The 18801-nt window shown below is 25.4% G+C and overlaps 2 protein-coding genes across 2 annotated transcripts; one reads left to right on the plus strand and one right to left on the minus strand.

The window, feature by feature from the left end:
- Positions 1-1150: 1150 nt before the first annotated feature.
- LOC129964167 (N6-adenosine-methyltransferase subunit METTL3-like) lies at positions 1151-8259 on the minus strand. Its single transcript, XM_056078876.1, has 2 exons — positions 8047-8259; positions 1151-3363 (listed from the first exon to the last, which is right to left on the minus strand). The coding sequence occupies exon 2, from the start codon at positions 3360-3362 to the stop codon at positions 1704-1706; it is 1659 nt and encodes a 552-aa protein (XP_055934851.1). The 5' UTR covers position 3363; positions 8047-8259; the 3' UTR covers positions 1151-1703.
- A 320-nt stretch (positions 8260-8579) lies between these two features.
- On the plus strand, positions 8580-16201 carry LOC129963317 (retinitis pigmentosa 9 protein-like). The gene is made up of 5 exons (XM_056077617.1): positions 8580-8824; positions 10183-10343; positions 12528-12619; positions 13261-13322; positions 15950-16201. Exons 1-5 carry the CDS (start codon positions 8724-8726, stop codon positions 16095-16097), a joined length of 564 nt encoding a protein of 187 aa, XP_055933592.1. The 5' UTR covers positions 8580-8723; the 3' UTR covers positions 16098-16201.
- The last annotated feature ends 2600 nt before the right edge of the window (positions 16202-18801 follow it).

An 18801-nucleotide genomic window follows, 5' to 3' on the forward strand; every position in this document is an offset into this window, starting at 1 on the left:
TACGAAGTTTCTAAAAATCATAAATAACTGCTACCTAATTTTTTTTAAATATATTATTGTACTAAACATATTTTAAGTTCCTTCCTTTCCTATTCTGATTTCTATAGATATAGCAGGAATGCATTTTTCAGCTCTTTGATAAGCTACTAGATAAATAAAAGAAAGAAGGTAAAAATTCTGCATGGGAGCTTCCACCATCTTAATTTCATAAGTACATTACAAATAATAAAACTCATTGAAGTAAATAAATCTTTCTGCAGATTATGTATTGAATTTAAAAACAAATGAATTAGATGAGGTCAAATAATCAAGTGAATTTTAAAATGCACAAGTGAAAGTATTTTTTAAAACTTTTTTTAAGCAAATAGAACAGATTTTTCATTCTCTTATGATAAAACAAATGCATGTTTCTTTTACAGTAGTTATCAAATCAGAGATTTAGTTTATGATTTAATACTTAAAAGTTACTTCTGCTTGTACCTTTTATTAGTTTTTTTTTTTTTTTACAAAGAATCATTTTAAAAAATTATCTTCAGACTTTAATAAATCTCCATGTTAAAGATTTCCCTATATCAAAACTAGACAGATAATATGTTAACTTTGCTTAAAAACTGTAGGTTTGTGTCAAATTTTGAATAAAATCCAATTAACAATTTATCTATTTGCATTGAAACAGTAACTAAAAAACCAGAATTAACTAGTTTAATTTTATTGCTGCAATTAGATCAAATCCTCGACCAAATTCATGTATTTATTACTTATTTCATCTATCCATGCTTGTGTAAACATAACTCAAAAAATGCTAAATAAATGAAATTTGATATATAGTCTTGACATTTAAATTACTAACCTTTGTTAAAATATGTCCTAAACTGGTCAAAGGGAAGAGGTGCTCAAATAAATTATTTTCTTTATTATATTATATAAAAGAAATTGGGTAGAACACCTGTGCTAGATAAATTATATAACATGTAATAATCATTCATGAACAATCGAAACTAAAAATTCTTGGAGTCTGTCAGAATTTCAACAATTTGTTTTGAAAAGATTTTCGTAATAAAAATACACAACTTTTTTTAAACCTTTATTTTTTCAATCCATTGCAACTAAGAAATTATAGTTGCATACATGATTTGTTCATAAAAGATGCATTCAGTATTTAGATCATTGGTGTATATTAAGGTATTTCACTGAGGCAAGAAACAAAGTACCTAAAATCATACATTATTAAGTTTATTTAAGATCAACAGCAATCTAATGTTTGAAAATCATGCTGAATATGTATATGAATCATGCTCATCATCATAATTTCATTGTAAAATATGTTTTTAAAAATTGTCAAAAGTTTCTACTTTAAGAATTTTAGCAAAATAATATTTTATTAAATAGTTTTGCCTAAAAATTATGACACTCATTTCTAAAAATGCATTAAACTTGAATGTAATAAAATATTTCATCAATAGTGTTTTGGCCAAAATTTTCAAGACCTAAAAATTGGATTGTTAATCAATGCCTGATTCAATTTCAATTCAAAAGTTAGGATTTTCTGAAGCTTTTGACATTGTTTTGTATAAAATTTTCTTAACATCAAAAATAAAAATTTAATTCCACAAAATGAAATAATAGAATGGAAGAATTTCGTCTTGAACAATGAATATAAACAAAAATCTTATTTCAAGCACAAACTATAGTATTTGTTTTATTTATGTGTCTGGTTTTTTCATGCAGTTCCCATCAGGATATTTTTTCTTAAATACATCAATAAGCATAGGATCAATCAAGCGAACACCTTCTACCTGATTTCCAAGAGTGATCCAGTTTGGTTGAACATTATGAGGTCGTCCAAAAAGTTCAATTTTACGTGTACCAGGTGAAAGCCTTTCTATAATTCCATATATCTCATCTGGTTTATGACTTGTAGCTCTAACTTCAGCTACTATCACATCACAGTCAAGACCTCTGTTAATATTTTTAGGATTACCTTTGACACCAACTAAACAATGTTCTTTTCCATGATTCAACCAATGGCCAGTTCTCCCTGTTCTTATTATTCTTTGCAACTGATTAGTTTTCACCCAAATTATTTCATCACATCGTTCATACCCCCACAATTGTAAACATTCTCTGCCCAACTCCATAGCACGTCCTGTTACCCACAAAAATATAAGCCCTTCATCTTGTAAACTGGGAATATTTAAATGTCTCATTTCATCATCAGACATAGTACCATAAGGAAGTTCCATATGTATATCCCATGGTGGATCAGCCATTACAACAGCAAACTTTCCTAAAATAGACATGTCAAAATAACGAAGATCACATTGAATCCACTGAGATGGAAACAATATAGGTTTGCTTCCGTCTGCAGGTAATGGAGAATCAGACTTTTCAGGCTTGTGAATCTTGGATATCTGAGATACAGATGAATAGTCTACTTCATAGTGAACATATTTGCAAGTGTCCATGTGAAAACAAGTATTCAAAAATGAACAGTCCCCAAGTGATTCATCAGTGTGCTTTTGAATGATTTTCTTAAAATGAAGTTTGTTACATGGTTGATTAGCATCGGTCACTTTAGTGCACTCGTCTTTTGTACCATGAGGACAAAACTCTTGTACTTGGGCTCCACCTTGTGAACGAAATTGTTCAACAAGGGATCGTTCTTTGGCTGTAGGTTTACTTAACAAATCTAAAATTTCTTCACCTAATTTCTTGGTTTCTTTTTCTCTGGCAGATGGTAATGATAATAAATTCTCAATAGTATCGGTATCTTTATTGCTCTTGGAAGCATCTTTAGATTTGCAAATAATCTTTGTTTTAGGTTCTTGTTCCAATGCCTCTTCAGCACTCCTTTTTTCAGCTTTGAGAGCAGAGCTTAAATTTGGATCCTGAGCACATAAATCATTTGCCATAGCTTGTAACTTTGTATGTTCTGCTGATGAAACTAGGATACATTTTGTACCTTCATTTGTGTAACTTTCTGTGACAGTTATAAGCTCTTGAGCAGCAAACTTTTGTAGTAAGTTCTCCACAACAACATGTGGAACTTCTTTGTTCAAAGATTTTACAATCATATTAACTAAATTTCTGGAATCTGTTGGCAAATTAATGGCATCACAAAGGCACAACAATAATTTATGTTCGATAAAAGGATCTGCTTTTATATCTGGTGCAGAGTTAATTTCCTCTTTGTCCACTACAGAATTTGGAACAGGACTGTTGCTCCTGGGACTTCCTGCATTTAATTCATTAGCAATGCCCAAGACTAAACCTTCTCTTTCTTTCTTACGCCTCTGAAGCTTTTCACGTAAACTAATTTGTTTGGATTTAAAAGCTTGTATATCACTCCATGTATCAGACATTCTGCAAGAAAAATAAAATAATAATAATACTTTCTATAAACTTTGGACAATATTGAGTAGAATAAATTATTCTCATGTATTAAAACATCACAAAAAAAATATGAATAAAATAAAATTCATCAGATCTTCATTAGATTTTTCACTGAAATTCATGAAAAGACACACATTTCTATTATCCAGACATTTATTCCTTTTCAAATTTTTGTAGAATATAACAATTTAATATTTTGGATAATTTACACTGTCATCAATATAGAATTTCAGGATTTCCTTTTAGTAACAGAAATAACAAATAATAATTTATGGAAGCAAGTGAATAATATATATATTGGATATTTTTTTCAACAAAAATATGCAATGCTTTTCAATGTTCTCAATTAATTCAGTTTATAAATTTTTTTATTAAATTTTTGAAATTTTATAACTTTAGCACTTAGTTCTTTAATTCCATATGAAAATACAAATTATTGTACTTTTTATAGGGCAACAAACAAAAAATTCTAAATAATTCTAGTAATTAACAAACTTTGCAGTATTTGAAGATATATACATATGCTAGTCCTTTTGGTGACCAGTTTATTCGCCTAGATTATTGATTTATAAAATACATTTAAAAAAATTTCATCTTATTTTATATAATTGAAAAACCTGAATCCAAATTAATCAAATTACTGTAAATTGAAAAGTGTGTATATTATAAAATAAAAGCAGAAGTGAAAATCCTACTATGGAGTTAATATTAGCAAAAAATATGAGATTTAATGTTTTGATGAATGAGTTTGAATACCATTGTAACATTTAAAATAAATATTATGTACAGTTTACCAAATTGAATTAAAAATATCAAAATTACAGTCATGTACAAATCAATTGGGACAAAGTTTTATATTTCAAAATACAAAACATACAAAAATCTCAAACTGGTTTCAGCTGCATTTTCTTACAAAAAAGGATTGATCTAAACTGGTTTGACCATGTAATCATCACATGTAGAGTATTTTACCATCAATTGTGTTTCAGCTGCTGTAAGAAGTGGTCAATTGTGCAAGTTGTCATCCTAAAGTGTATAAAAAAAATTGATATTCTCAAGAAAAGAACTAGAATCCCTTAGTCAGCATATTTCCATGTCGGTGAGGGATATTGCTGCTGCAATTGGAGTTGGAAAATCTAGTATTTTTAGTATTATTGATCAGCAAATTAAGTTTGAGATGGTTTCTCCAAAATAAAAAAATTAATGTGGACACAAATGCAAGATAGCACCTTGGTCAGACAAATTTTGAACAGAACAAAATAATAAAATGCATCTTCGCAAAACAAGTACAGATCTTCGGAGAGAATTATTAGCCACTGGTGTGAGCATTGATTCATCAACACTATGACAAATGGCTTATTGAAGTAGGCAGATGGGCAAGAACACCAGCCAAAAAACAGTTGTTAACACCTGCAATGAAGTTAAAATATTTGCATTGGACCAGAAAATATCAATTGTGGACTACACAAGACTGGAATAAGGTTGTAATGAACTTTTTTGTGTAAAGGATTCGATCAACATTTGTCAGACGAAGTGCTGGAGAACCCATCTTAATCAAACAGTTAAGAACCCTCAGAGGCAGAGATTTTGGGATTGTTTTACATCTGGAGGATGTGGTATCAGATGAAAGGATGATAAACTCTAAAAAATACATTTCAATACTAGAGGAAAAATTGTGTCTCTGATGCAAAAGTTCGCTGATAGTATTGATGTCTTTCAATAAGATCTTGCTTCATGCCATAATTCCAAGCTGGTAAAGAATTTCTTTCAAGAAAAGAAATTACCAGTTTTGGATTGGCTTGCTAATTCTCCAGATGTAAATCCCATCAAAAATTTGTGGAACATTGTAAAGAGATGAGTGAGTAAAATGGACTATTCAATTATCAAAAATATGATTGAGAATGTCATAAAAATTTGGTTATAAATTATTTATCATCAAAAATGTAATAAATTAGTAGAATCCATGCCAAAATGTGTACAGGATTTCATTAAACAAGAGGAGGACATATTTGCTACTAGATTGCTAGATTATGTGTGTAAGTGAATCTATACAAATTAAACAACATATGTGAAAATTTTTGTGTTTGTCCCAATTAATTAGCAAGTATTGTCAGAGGAAATTCTATAGAAATGAAATTGAAATTATTAAAGAGGAAATTTTTGAAGTCAAAGACTATTTTTGTAAGACAATTATTTTGAAAGATATGTACATCTGTTTCCATAAACAAGCCAGCTGGAGACAGTTAAGTCTATTTTTGTTTAAAGTCTTTTTCTTGATTTTTTTTTGTTGATTTTTTTTTTCTTGATTTTTTTTGTGTTTGTCCCAATTAATTAGCAAGTATTGTCAGAGGAAATTCTATAGAAATGAAATTGAAATTATTAAAGAGGAAATTTTTGAAGTCAAAGACTATTTTTGTAAGACAATTATTTTGAAAGATATGTACATCTGTTTCCATAAACAAGCCAGCTGGAGACAGTTAAGTCTATTTTTGTTTAAAGTCTTTTTCTTGATTTTTTTTTTTTTTTCCTTTTCTTTTCTCTGACTTATACTTTTTGGTGACATATGTGAAACATTTCCAAAACATTTCTAATAATATTTTGCAGCTCCATTTATTAGCTACACAAAGTATTGAATTCATTGCAGATATAAAAACATTCAATGAAGCATTCTGAAATTTGTATGATTGTTTGTTCTTTTCTTTTTTTTACATTTGATTGTTGCAATTTGACAAAAGGTAATAAAAGAGATTTCTGTGTCATGTGTGTTAGCATTCTATATATACATATATATATAATTGCTATGGTTCCCAAATATTCACTTAGATGTATACAAGGATGTAATAAAATAACTATTTTCTTTGCATAGTTTAGCTACAACATTGTTGAAATTTTACTTCAAAATGGCTAAAAAAGAAAAGGCAATACTCAAATTCTTTTGCAGGTACATTTTTTATTAATTTTTTATACCATTTCTTCTATTACAGAAAGATATAAAGTGATGTGAAAGATGTAACAAAGCATAGCTGAATTTAAATTTTCAATTATAATAATGCAACTAAAAATAAAACTTTTTTCATAAATTAAAAAAAAAAAAATTGAAGAATCACAACTTTTTCATTATAAATACAACACATTTCTGCCCACTCCATATCAAAATAGAATTTAACAGTTTATTCCCACATTATGTAAAAGAAATTTAAGCATTGTAAAATAGGGATTTAATTTTACATTGTTATGAACTTCTATTTTTTTTAGAACTTTGCCATCTTATTAATTCATTATTCATATAACTATTTCAACCGATATAAAAATTGTATTCTGCAATCAAAATTCACATTTATAAACAATATTTCTTTAAAAAATTCATCTAAAATCTTTCTAGATTGAGATTTCTTTAAATAATTTTTTAAAGAAATAATTTAATCTCATTTAAAATTTCAAACTTTAACCAAATTTTAAAATAATAAACATCTTAATAACTTTAAAATGCAAAAGTACAAAAAAAAAGCAAGAATTGTATAAATCATGATTAAAAAAAATTTAATACATTCATATTGGTAATTTTTATGCCAACATTAAATTTCATTTCTAAAGTAATTCATTGTTTATGCCAACATTAAATTTCATTTCTAAAGTAATTCATTGTTTATGCCAACATTAAATTTCATTTCTAAAGTAATTAATTGGTATTATCTGCTTCACTGAAAATCAACATACATAATTCAAACTCGGAACAAAAAAATGTAACACAAAATAATGAATAGTAGCAAACATAAACATGAAGAAATTAAATTTGTATGATTAATTCAACGATAAAGCGAGCAATGTGCAAAAAACATAAAATATATTTAAAATATTGTAGAATTATTACATAAAAAAATAAATCTCAATAATAATAAATTTTAATTCCCAAAAATTTTAGCATCCTCATTTAAGTGAATATATGGCATGTCAGGAGCTTGAGTTCCCATATTGGAAATTGATATATTTTAGTGCGAGTGATTATATTTTAAAGCAATAAAAGAAATTACACCTAAAAAAATTAAGTAGGAAGAATGAAGAACTAATAACAAAATGAAACAAAACATTTTTCTTTGTTTTTAAAGATAGAAAAGAAATTCCATAGAATAAAAAATAAAAATAATAATATTGATTTACAGTTTATACATATTTAATTATTTAAAACAAAATTTCATTCAAATATATGTTATTTTTTTTAATTTATTAGGATTATATTTAAGAATATTTGAATAATCACACTGATACAACCTATATAAATGTTTCCCATGCTGTCAAATACAATGTCAATGAATAAAACTCTTACAGAATTAAAATGATTTCTGTTGGACATATTAAAATACAATTATTAGATAAACATTTGATTTGCATCAATATTTTACGTTGCACGTAATAAAGCTTTCGATCAATCTTATGCTTCTTTCAATCTTTTTGAATTATTTTTCTTTTCATTATAACACAAGTAAATAATATTTTCTTAGATACATTTATTACGGAAATGAATAATATATCTAATACTGGAACTTATCTCCACCCAAAATAGAATTTATTATAAATTCCTTTGTGCTCAATGAAATAACAATACATGATCTTGCTTGAATCAAAGAATTTTATAAAGAAAATACCGGCTATTACCTGGCAATTTTGAAAATGCTCAGCTAGGCCAAAAAAATTATGAAATCCACAAATCAAATAATATATTCCTAGAAATCACCCATCTGATTACTGTCAATATAACATCTAAAAAATTAAATTATTCCTTTAGCAAATTGATTTATATTACAAACTTGCCGAAACTAGTGCACCATTACATTCGGTACAAACAAATCATAAAACACAGCACGCCAAAATAAGTGTACAATGACAGGGATTATTCATTTCGGAAGTTAATAATAAATTTTTGAATGGCAACAATATAAATTATGTCTAGGACACAAATGTGTGTGTGTAGGTATGCATGTACTAATTTAGATGGTAGTTGATATTAAGCTAATCCTTATATAAGCTAATTCTCATGTTTTCATTTTTCTGATTAATTTATCTTTATTCTCAAAGATCCATTTCCTCTCCATATTTTTTTTTGTAAAACGGAAGTGACATCATATCATGATACCATTCAGATTTTATACATTCTCACAACTTCCTAACTTTATTATCGCCAAAGTATGCCAAACTCTTAGGTTTGTCATTATGTTTACATTTTGAGAATGACATGGAAAGTAATAATCTTTAGCATTACTTAATGATTTTGAAGTTGTTTGTATAAAAGAATGGAAAGTATTATTATGCATTAATAATTTTTACTCATTTAAATGGCTAGTAGGGAAAAAGACAAGAAAAAACATCGTCCAGAAAGCAAGAAGAAAGGACGAGATGTCGAACGTGTTCAAGTTCTGAAGCATTATGACACATTGTAAGGCAGTATTTACATGACATGCCATTCAACAATGGAATTATTTTAAAAATTTACCAAATTTCTTCCATATCTTTATTACCAAGAACCAGTAATTAAATATAACTTAAAGTGACCAAAAATAATCGAATAAATTATATTAATTAATTCGATTTTCTGTTTTCGCAGTCGCCGTGTTAATTAATTTTGGAGAAATATTTATTAATCTAATAATAGATTATAAGTTAAATTTGTAGTTTGTCTTATTCGTAATATATATAATTGATTATAAACTTTTCAATTTCGAATAAAGTTGATTACTCTAGTTCTGGGCAATAAATTCATTTTTTTTTAAATTTTGTTTTAATCATGATAAATTTTGTGTTTTAATATTAAGGACATTAGGAGTGCTAAAAATCTAAATATCATTATTTGGTACAGATTATTTATATCAATTTTTTTGTGTTATTTAAAGAACTAATTTAGATGGTAGTTGATATTAACAAATAAATTTTATTTAACTATCAATCATGAATACTCATTATTCTAAATATGTTGATTCTCATTTAATTCAATATCTTTTAATGTGATATGATATATATTTTTAATGCTTGGTAAGTATTATGAAGAATAATATATTTTTATATAAATAGTATTTTAATTATATTTTGATGTTTTTATTTGGTTATTTTTACCCTGAGTAATAATATAATATACATTAAAAGAGTTATAATAGTTCATTATAAAGAATATAAAGAAAAATTTTAGGCACCTTGTAGCATAAGCATTTGTAGCATTGTCTCACATGTATTTCAACTTTTAATGCACTATTCGAAGTGTATGAAAATTACTTATCTGTTTATATTCATTCAACTGCTATTTAATACAATTAAATAACAAAGTTTGAAACATCTTTCTGCTCTCAAAATCCTGTATGTTATTAAATCTTGCAAATTTCTTAAACACAAATCATATTTTAATAAGAAATAACCATTTTACGATCTTTAAACAGTTAATTAAATTTATTAATTACACCAAATTATGTTACATTTTATATCAATATGCTAGAAAATAATGTAAAATGTTGAATCAATAGTGGGTTAATTCTACAAATTTTTATCTTTTACTCTTTGAAACAGTTCTGTTTCATATCTTCTGAAATGTTTCAAAACATCTCAGAAATTTGAATCATAAATTTCATTTATCTTCTCAGTGTTACTGGGATTAACCACAATATCCCATTTTGAGAGAGACAAGCCATTACACCTTAATTTCAATATCCTGTTTCAAAAGTAGCCTAATGATTATCAATACGCTATTGAACATGATAAAAGTAACATCAGCAGCAACAACTGCTATTTCGCTCTTTGTTTTTACAGTTATGGGCAGGCTCCCCCAGGATTAGTTAAAGAAGAAGAAGAGCACCCAGAAGATTGCATTCCTGATTTACCTGAAAATAGAGAGGCTCGGGAATTCTTATCAAAAGCACCATCAAAAGGATTATGGATGCCTCTTGGAAAAGAAGTGAAAGTCATGAAATGTATGATAGTAATGTAGAAAATTTGCATTTATATTTTAAATATATTGATAACATAAATTACAATGTTATTCAGAAAGCCTAAAACAGTATCAAATTTTAGGGGGAAATATGTTTAAACTTTTTTCCAATTCTTTTTTATAAATCTTTATTAATGAAATTTCTGTAATTTTATGCTTAGTTGGTGATCTCGCATAATGATTTCCAGTACAAATATCATTCCTCTTTGTGATTGTAATTTGTATAAACTCATAAAAAAATTAATCTAATCAAAGTATAATTTATTATATTTTTAATTTTTGTATCGTCTTGTCACCTTAAGGTTTTATAATCCTTTTCATGTTTGTTTTGAAATCTATTATTACAAACATGCTATTTTTTTATGAGCTGTAAACAAATAAAAAGATACAGCTATTAATTTTTTTAAAAACACATGCACATACTTTCAAAGGAAATAAAACAAAAACTTGTGATTAATTTCTTTAATAAATATTTTTTTAAAAATATTTCTCATGCTAAATGCTTATAATTTTTCAAAGACATCATTATTATTGTTACTTAAGATAATAAGAATTTCTTTTTTAAAAAAATATTAAATATATACCTGTATTGAATTTGTATTTTATTATTGTATAAAAATTGAGTATGTACATTAACATGTTATATTTTTTCTCCATAAAAGTCTGACATGATCATATCCTATGGAATTTTATTATGACAAATTGGTATTGTTAGTTAAAATATTATTTTTTGTCTCTTTTGCATGAAATATATATATATTTCAATTCAATGGAATTGTTAAAGGAAATGAGTTTCTAAGTACTCAGTTAGTTACCAAAAAGTTATTAAAATTATAAATTTTAATTTTATTATCATAAAATGATAAAATTATGTGGTCTATGGACATTTTTTTTTTTTTTTTTTTTTTTTTTTTTGCTATTTGAATTATTTTAATGTATATTTTTCTTTAATATTTATTTCATTATTTATCAGCATACTACAATGAATACTCCTCCAACTGTTTATCCCACATTTTCCATGAGTTAGAAGTTTGTCTATTTTCATCTGCCATCATTATTTGTGACTGAGTTAAAGTATCTTTTATTATTGCAAATTTGAATTATATCATACTGTTATTGAGTAGCATATTACTATGATTCTATGATTGACACTATGGTTGTTTAAAAAACTATTTGAACTAGTTTTTATATGCATTAAAATAGTGATTTTAATAAAATCAGCAGTAAGAGGGATAATATATTATCCTGCAATTTAAAATAAAATTTTGGCTGAAATTATGATGAGATTTCATTGGTATGAAGTTCAGAAAACTTTTTAAAGATTAAATATATCTCTATTAAATACATTTTATATGCAATCTTAAGTGAGTTTTAATTAAATATGAGGAGAAAAAAAAAAGATAATTTATTCTTTGTAAAAAAATTCCTTCTTTTTTTTTAAGCTTAGCATTAATACAGGTTTAATTAGAATTAATTTATGAAGGGAATGGGGAGAAGAAGCTGCATACTTAAATTATTTGTAAAATTTTGGTTACATATTATAAAAATATTATTATATTGTTGAAAAATTCTGATGTTGATTAAGCTTTCCTGATTTTTCGAACTGGCTTTCTTTGCTACATCTGAATGATTTATCTTATTTTCTACCCTCTAGGGGAGAGTTAGTAGAGTACCCATTTCATGCTTTAAAAAAAAGTTAAGAACGTAATATGTTATGCCACTAACCTCCACATATCTATTCCAGTCCCATGCCCAAAACAGTTAAAGTGAAGAGAGAGGAATAGTTACGTGGGAGATGAGTGGTGAATTTTGCTGAGTGTGTATCTTCATAGGAGCTCCAGAGATAACTATGAGATTTGAATTTGAATATTAATTTTGCATATGTAAATAATCATTATATATTCCATAAAATGCAATAAACGTGTGTTATCAAATATGGTGTCATCATTCATGTCGAGCATAAAGTGTAGTAATTTTATTTTCTTTGGCTTGTTATTATAGTTTTTTGTTGAACTTCATAGATTATTGTATATGAAATAATTTGCATATCAATTTTATTTTAGCCAATTTTATTTACCTGTAAGTCAAAAGGTGTTTTAGATAATATTTCTTTTTAACAGTGCTTGTTATTGCTATTTTTAATTTTAATTAGTATATCTTACTTCAGGCTGGAGATGTAAAACATATGGACACAGAACAGGTGACAGAGAATGCCCATTATTTGTGACTGGAAATGCAGAAATTGAGAAGTTCCGCTATGTGAGTCTATTGATATATTTTTCCTTATCAACTTGGAAGGATTTTCTGCTTCCAAAAAGGTTTTCAAATAAATAATTTTGATATATCATTTTGCGAAATGTGTTAATGATGTGTTAATGATTTAGTTATGTTAATTAAAATTTTATCTTTAGGATTTTGATATTTATTTTCTGATTACAAAATTTTTATTAGAGTTTTTCTGATTAAAATTATTCTTGAAAAATTCAGATAAAATTAATTTTACTATCACTTTATAAAATTATTTGATTACTTTATTGTTCCTTACATTATTAAAAATTGAATTTATTTAGAGCTATATGATTTACAAAATTCTATGAAGTCAATAAGGATAATGTAATCTATTGACTGAGAAAAGGATTGTACTTCCTACTAAATTATAATCAAAGACAAATGTTAATTTAAATAACATTAAATTTAAGGTTTTATTTTTGAAATTCAAATCACTGGGCACATTTACTTGATATTGCATATATAATTATATTATAATAAGTCATAATTCAGGAAATGTTTATTGGGAATTATTTACATTTATTGTGAAATAATAGATAAAATTAATATGGTTTAATATTATTTTTCCATAGTTTTGAAATGACCTATACCTTTTTCTCTTCTTTTACTAGATACATGAAGATCCTATGCATAATTTCTTAACTGAAAAGCGAAAAGCTGAAAAACTAGAAAGGTACTTACTCATGAGTCTTTTTTCCCACTAGAATTATATGTTTTTTATTTGCTTCTTTCTGGAAATTATACATTACATGTTCAATTTTGCTTATTCTCAAATATATTATATTTTTCCATAAATACTCCTTTTTTTTTTCTTTTCCCCCTTTCTGTTTTTATATCTAAAGCTTTTAAGAAAATAAAAAGTTTATTCATAAGAAATATATTTTTTTTTAATATTTCAACAAATTATATTAAAAGTAAATATAATAAGTGTATAAAGCTAACTACAATATCATACAAATTGTCTGTTTTGCTTAATTTGATACAAAGGCTTTCTTTTATAAGAAGCTACATACATCTTTTGTTTATGAATGAATGAAGAAAAGAATGAACTTTCTATATTGAAAAGTGTTATTAATTTTTCACATTATCATGCTAAAAATTTGAAACTTTCCGTAGTTTGCATTAAACTGGAATTAAATAAAAAGTGGAACTATTATTATTAACATAGTATGTGGGCTTGTACATAAGTTTATATTACCCCTATTTTTTTTCCAATATTGTAATATAATCACAAATTAATTTTGCCATGATTGTTTTTTTATTTTTATTGTTTTAAATCTTTAGTAAAAATGTAGTGGGATATGATATGTGTATATTCCTTGTGAGAGAGTACGTCATAAATAATGTTAACTAACATTTAAGACAATATCAATTTCTGCTTCTGTACATATACAGTAACAAAATATGTTCATTCTATATACATTTCTTTAGCTAGTGTGAAGGAAATAAAATAAAACCTTGATGTCTTTTTTTTAAAGAGACATAGAAGCATTGTTTTAGGTGTTTTTCCAATTTAAAAAAAAAGAAATTATGGATGTTTAATAATAAATGAAAATATTGCCCCCTCAGTACTATTTTCAGTAAAGCCTGTATTTGTGTATTGCTTTTAATCTTGTAACTTAATGAATTTTTAATTGTTCATCTACATTTGCTTAAATATTTGTAAAAGAGGTAGTAAGTAATGCAGGAAAAATAATTATGAACATTAATTTTGAAGTTTACCTTTTATTTAAAGTTAATTAAGAATTAGTGTTGCTTCTTTGCTTTTAAAATATTAAATGTGTTTGCATTAATTAAATAATTGTTAATATTTTTGTTATTATTCAAAAATCTTTAGAAAAAGTAAATTTTACAGTATGTTGAAGGATATCACTGTGCAATATAATGTAGTACATCACTGTGCACAAGCTGCTGCTGCTTATTAAAATAAATAATATAAAATAAAATATATTTCAGGCATGATATTTTATTTGTTAATAGATACATTAAATGAAATGTTGAGATAAAATTTTATTATGCTGAAACAAAATGAATAACAGTTGTGTTAAAAATGTATTGTAATTCTAATGCATTTTTGAAATGAAAAATGTAGAAAAAGTAGAATTTAATCTCATTTATTAAGCTCTGTAAGTTTACTTTTGCACCAGTAATGTTAAACCTTCCAAAAGATTGAAATTATGACAGCTGGAAAAATTCTTAGTTCCTCATTCAATCAGATTAAAAATTTTATTTTTATTTAAACTACATGTGTTGTTATTATTATTTTTCATATGATTATTTATGTTATTCAATCATTCTATTTTAAGAGAAATTATTTTCTAAAAGTTTTCCAAATTGCAGAAATAAATAGGTCCATTAATTCATTGCCTAAAGCTGTTTATTACGTTTTTATCTATTAACACTATTCTTTTTTTTTTTTTAATATTATTTATTTTAAAGACTGGAATTGTAAATTGCAAATTAAATATTTAGCAGTAAACATTGAAATTAATATTTAATATTCTTTCAAAATTTTATGGCATCTCCTAAGTTAACTTTGATTTAAATACATAATTGCTTTCAATCAATAATTTAAAATCTTTTTTTTAACTGACTTTTGGTTATAACTTTTTCACTACCTACTCATCTTCTCCATGCTTTGTTGGTTTCTGCCTATAAATAGCATGATAATAGCTTCATAAAAAATAGCATAATAGAATTTGAGTCATGATTTAGTAATATTATTCTTATTTTTAAAATTTACTCTATTTAGCAACATTAAGATGCACTCAAAATATTTGCTTAAGATTGTTGTAACATACATTTGTATAAATGTAGCTGCTGAAACTGCATTTAAGTAAAATGCACTTAAAAATCTTTTGAAAAATATTAAAATTAGAGGAAAAAAATATTTAAAAATAGAATTGTATTGCTGGAAAACTAATATTTTAAAAAATTGTTTCCATATAGTGATATATCCCAAAGTTATTGAAGTAAAATGTAAATATTTTTATTTATTTTAATTAAAATTTTAATTAGTCCTTCTTTAATAAGCACCTATCCCCAAGAAATAACTATATGCTATTGCTTTGACAGCAACTCTAGCTTCAATGGTCTGTCTTATAGAGAGCATTGTAAATTATTTTTGCATCATACAAGACACAAGTTACTGGTAATAATTTAAATTGTGTTAAATTATTATCAATTAAAGTTAAAATAACATAAAATTCATTAATCTAGTTTATTTCTCATTGTGATAAATCATTCATACTTTAATTTTAATTTCTATTCGCCCACCCTTATGTTTTATTTTTCTTTTAGGGTTCAACAGTTGCAAGCTTTGTTGGCATCATCTGATAGTTCTTCAAGTTCATCTTCTGATAGCTCATCTGAAGAGAAACATAAACATAAAAAGAGGAAGAAAAAATCACATCATAAACATAAAAAGAAGAAAAAACGTAAACATTAATTTCTGTGAAGTATTTCCATTTTCTGTATAGTGTAATATATAATAATTAAAATTTGTTACATGTTTATCAAAATAAAAATGACTTAGCCTCTGATATATAAAAGAATATTCTTTTACATTCGATACATTTATTTTCATTAATTTTCAGTGAGCATTGAATTATGTTTAATTATAAAAGAATTTCCCAATGATAATTGCTTTTTTATACTATTAATATTTCCATTAAGAATAAAACAAATTAGTTTTTTGAAAGAAAAAAAATACTATATAAATGCTTAATGCATATAAAGTATATTTATAAGACTATTAGATTAATATTCCTTTTCTTCAATTATTCATTAAATTGTCATAACATTCAAAAACTTGCAAAATAAAATTAGATCATATTAACCAAATAATCTGGATATAATATTAATGTTTCACTTCTAATTCGATAACTGTTTTTGTTTGTTCTAAGATATTTAAAATAAGGATTGAATGATGCAAATTTGATCCGAGAGCTTTTTGTCAAGAAATTTCATTAGATATGACTAATAGGATTTATATAAAAAATTTGAATTTCATAATTTTTTTATTAAATTTATTGATTATTAACATAAAATATAATCCTTGCATCATTTAGAACATTTTCTAACTGAAAGCATATTTCTATTACTTACGTTATTGGGAATTATTTATTAGAGCATGATTAGAACATTCATTTGTTTAAAAGGTAAGTATTCTAGCAATATACAGAACTGCTCAGTTCTGTATTATCATGACTTCTTTGTAATTTTAGTATTTTAAAACTCAGAAATAAAGTAATCAATTGTAAAATACAAGGCAAGCACTACAGAGAGCGAAACATACTTTAGAGAAACTGAACTTATGTGTATTAAAAAAAAATGTTTAGGATTTCAGTAAAGCAATATAGAATGTTTTAGAAACTTTTAGAATATAAGTGAAACAAATAAAGCAATCAGAATGCAACATACTGCATTCAATGTTTTAAATCCACTGAGTATATTTTTAAAACCAGCTATACATTAAAAATTCTTATTTTTGTAGCTTTGATCAAGAAATCATGCAATCACAAATTGAAATAAATAGCAAATCATATTTTTTGTCACTTCTTGAGTGCTTTATTGCAAAGAGATTTCTAATTTCTAATACTTCTTCAAAGGCACAATGGAAATTAATGTAAAAAAAATATATATATGCTAGAAAATTTTTTTGTAATATATAAAAAAATTATGAGTAATGTTTTGTTACTTTCAACTTAATTGCTGTTTACTGAATATTTATGTATTTAAACTTCTGACTCACGCTTCTGAGATGGCTGGTGATTTAGACATGCACAGAACAACAAAATGCCATATGCTTCCCTTTTTACAAAAAGATTATAAAATGATGTGGAACGTTCTTATTTTTTGACAACGATTGCTTCCTCTCCACTGTCACTGCTGATTGATGTCTCCAGACAGTGTTTAATTTACATAAAGCTTTCTGCTTGCTAACTACTAAAATCTTTTGCTAAAATACCTGGATATAAAAAAGTTACTTTTTTTTCATGATATTCACATTTTATGTTTAGTAACAATTCTGGACTTGCTAAAACCATTTAAAAAGGAAAGTTTTGACTTAATTACATTTAACAATATCTTTAAAATATTTGTAAATTATATATATTAGCTAGCAAGAGAATATTTTGTCTAGGTAAATATTCTCTCTCCTATGTTGCATCTTGTATTGTTCTGCAATTTTAAATTCTGAAATTTTTAATAAATTTTGTTAATTTACTTTGGAAAGAAAGCCATTTTTACCTAGTCATGATTTATTAAAATATTTTTAGGATTGAGATTACCTTACAAGAAGTGATTCATTTAGCTTATTAGATAAATTTAATTAAGTTAACTAAATAACAAATGAAGGTACACCATTTTGTGTGACATGAGGAACTGAAGCCTCTAAATTTCTGTCTTATAGAACTTAAGCTAACCTACATAACTTCATACAAAGATCGATGAAATTTAGTAGTAAGCCCTAGAAAGGGTTAGATACTAATAAATAAATCTAAACAGTTACTTCAGAAAATAAATTTAAATGAATTAAAAAGTCTCTTAAATTTTAATAATGTATTAATTGTTTATAATGAGTTAACTAAATTTATTATTCTTAAAATGAAAAAATTAGAACTTTTGAATGATTAAATGTTAGATGTAGCAATGATTTTTAACTTTAAGGGGTGTAGAAGTATGTTTTCTGCATTTAATAGGTCTTTTATTAATTAATATAGTATAATCAGATGTAAAAAATGAAGCTTCTAGAACATCTTTTTATGAAATTATAAAGTGTTTTCATAATTTGTACACGACCTCTCATTAGTCAACAAAAGTTTGGATGTTAGAAACATGGCAATACAAGAACCTCTGTGACAAAAACAAATGCTTGATTGAAAGAAGAGGGTAGAAATATTTATCTTCTATTATTTTTACTTTTATCTATTTTGGAGTTTAAAAAAACTGTATTTCAAAGATCAAAGGAATTCAGAAGGTAAATGCTTATAGAAAAAAGATTTTTTTGAATTATTAAATTGGAAAAAAGAAAAAAAATAAATAAATAAAATCAGTTGATATTTCATATAGAAATGCATTTGTATAATCAAATCACTTTAAATTAAAATCCCTCTAATGCTTACTTTTTGCCAAGGAAAAAAAATGACTTG

This window comes from Argiope bruennichi, chromosome 3 (genome assembly GCF_947563725.1).
Source record: "Argiope bruennichi chromosome 3, qqArgBrue1.1, whole genome shotgun sequence".
Taxonomy (NCBI): Eukaryota; Metazoa; Arthropoda; class Arachnida; order Araneae; family Araneidae; genus Argiope; species Argiope bruennichi.

Bases quoted from the DNA above. Each gene is read 5' to 3' on its own strand.
- LOC129964167 (XM_056078876.1), bottom strand. From the start codon at position 3,362: ATGTCTGATACATGGAGTGATATACAAGCTTTTAAATCCAAACAAATT.
- LOC129963317 (XM_056077617.1), top strand. From the start codon at position 8,724: ATGGCTAGTAGGGAAAAAGACAAGAAAAAACATCGTCCAGAAAGCAAG. The intron at 8,825-10,182 runs GTAAGGCAGTAT...TTGTTTTTACAG, and splicing joins CTGAAGCATTATGACACATT to TTATGGGCAGGCTCCCCCAG. The intron at 10,344-12,527 runs GTATGATAGTAA...ATCTTACTTCAG, and splicing joins AGAAGTGAAAGTCATGAAAT to GCTGGAGATGTAAAACATAT.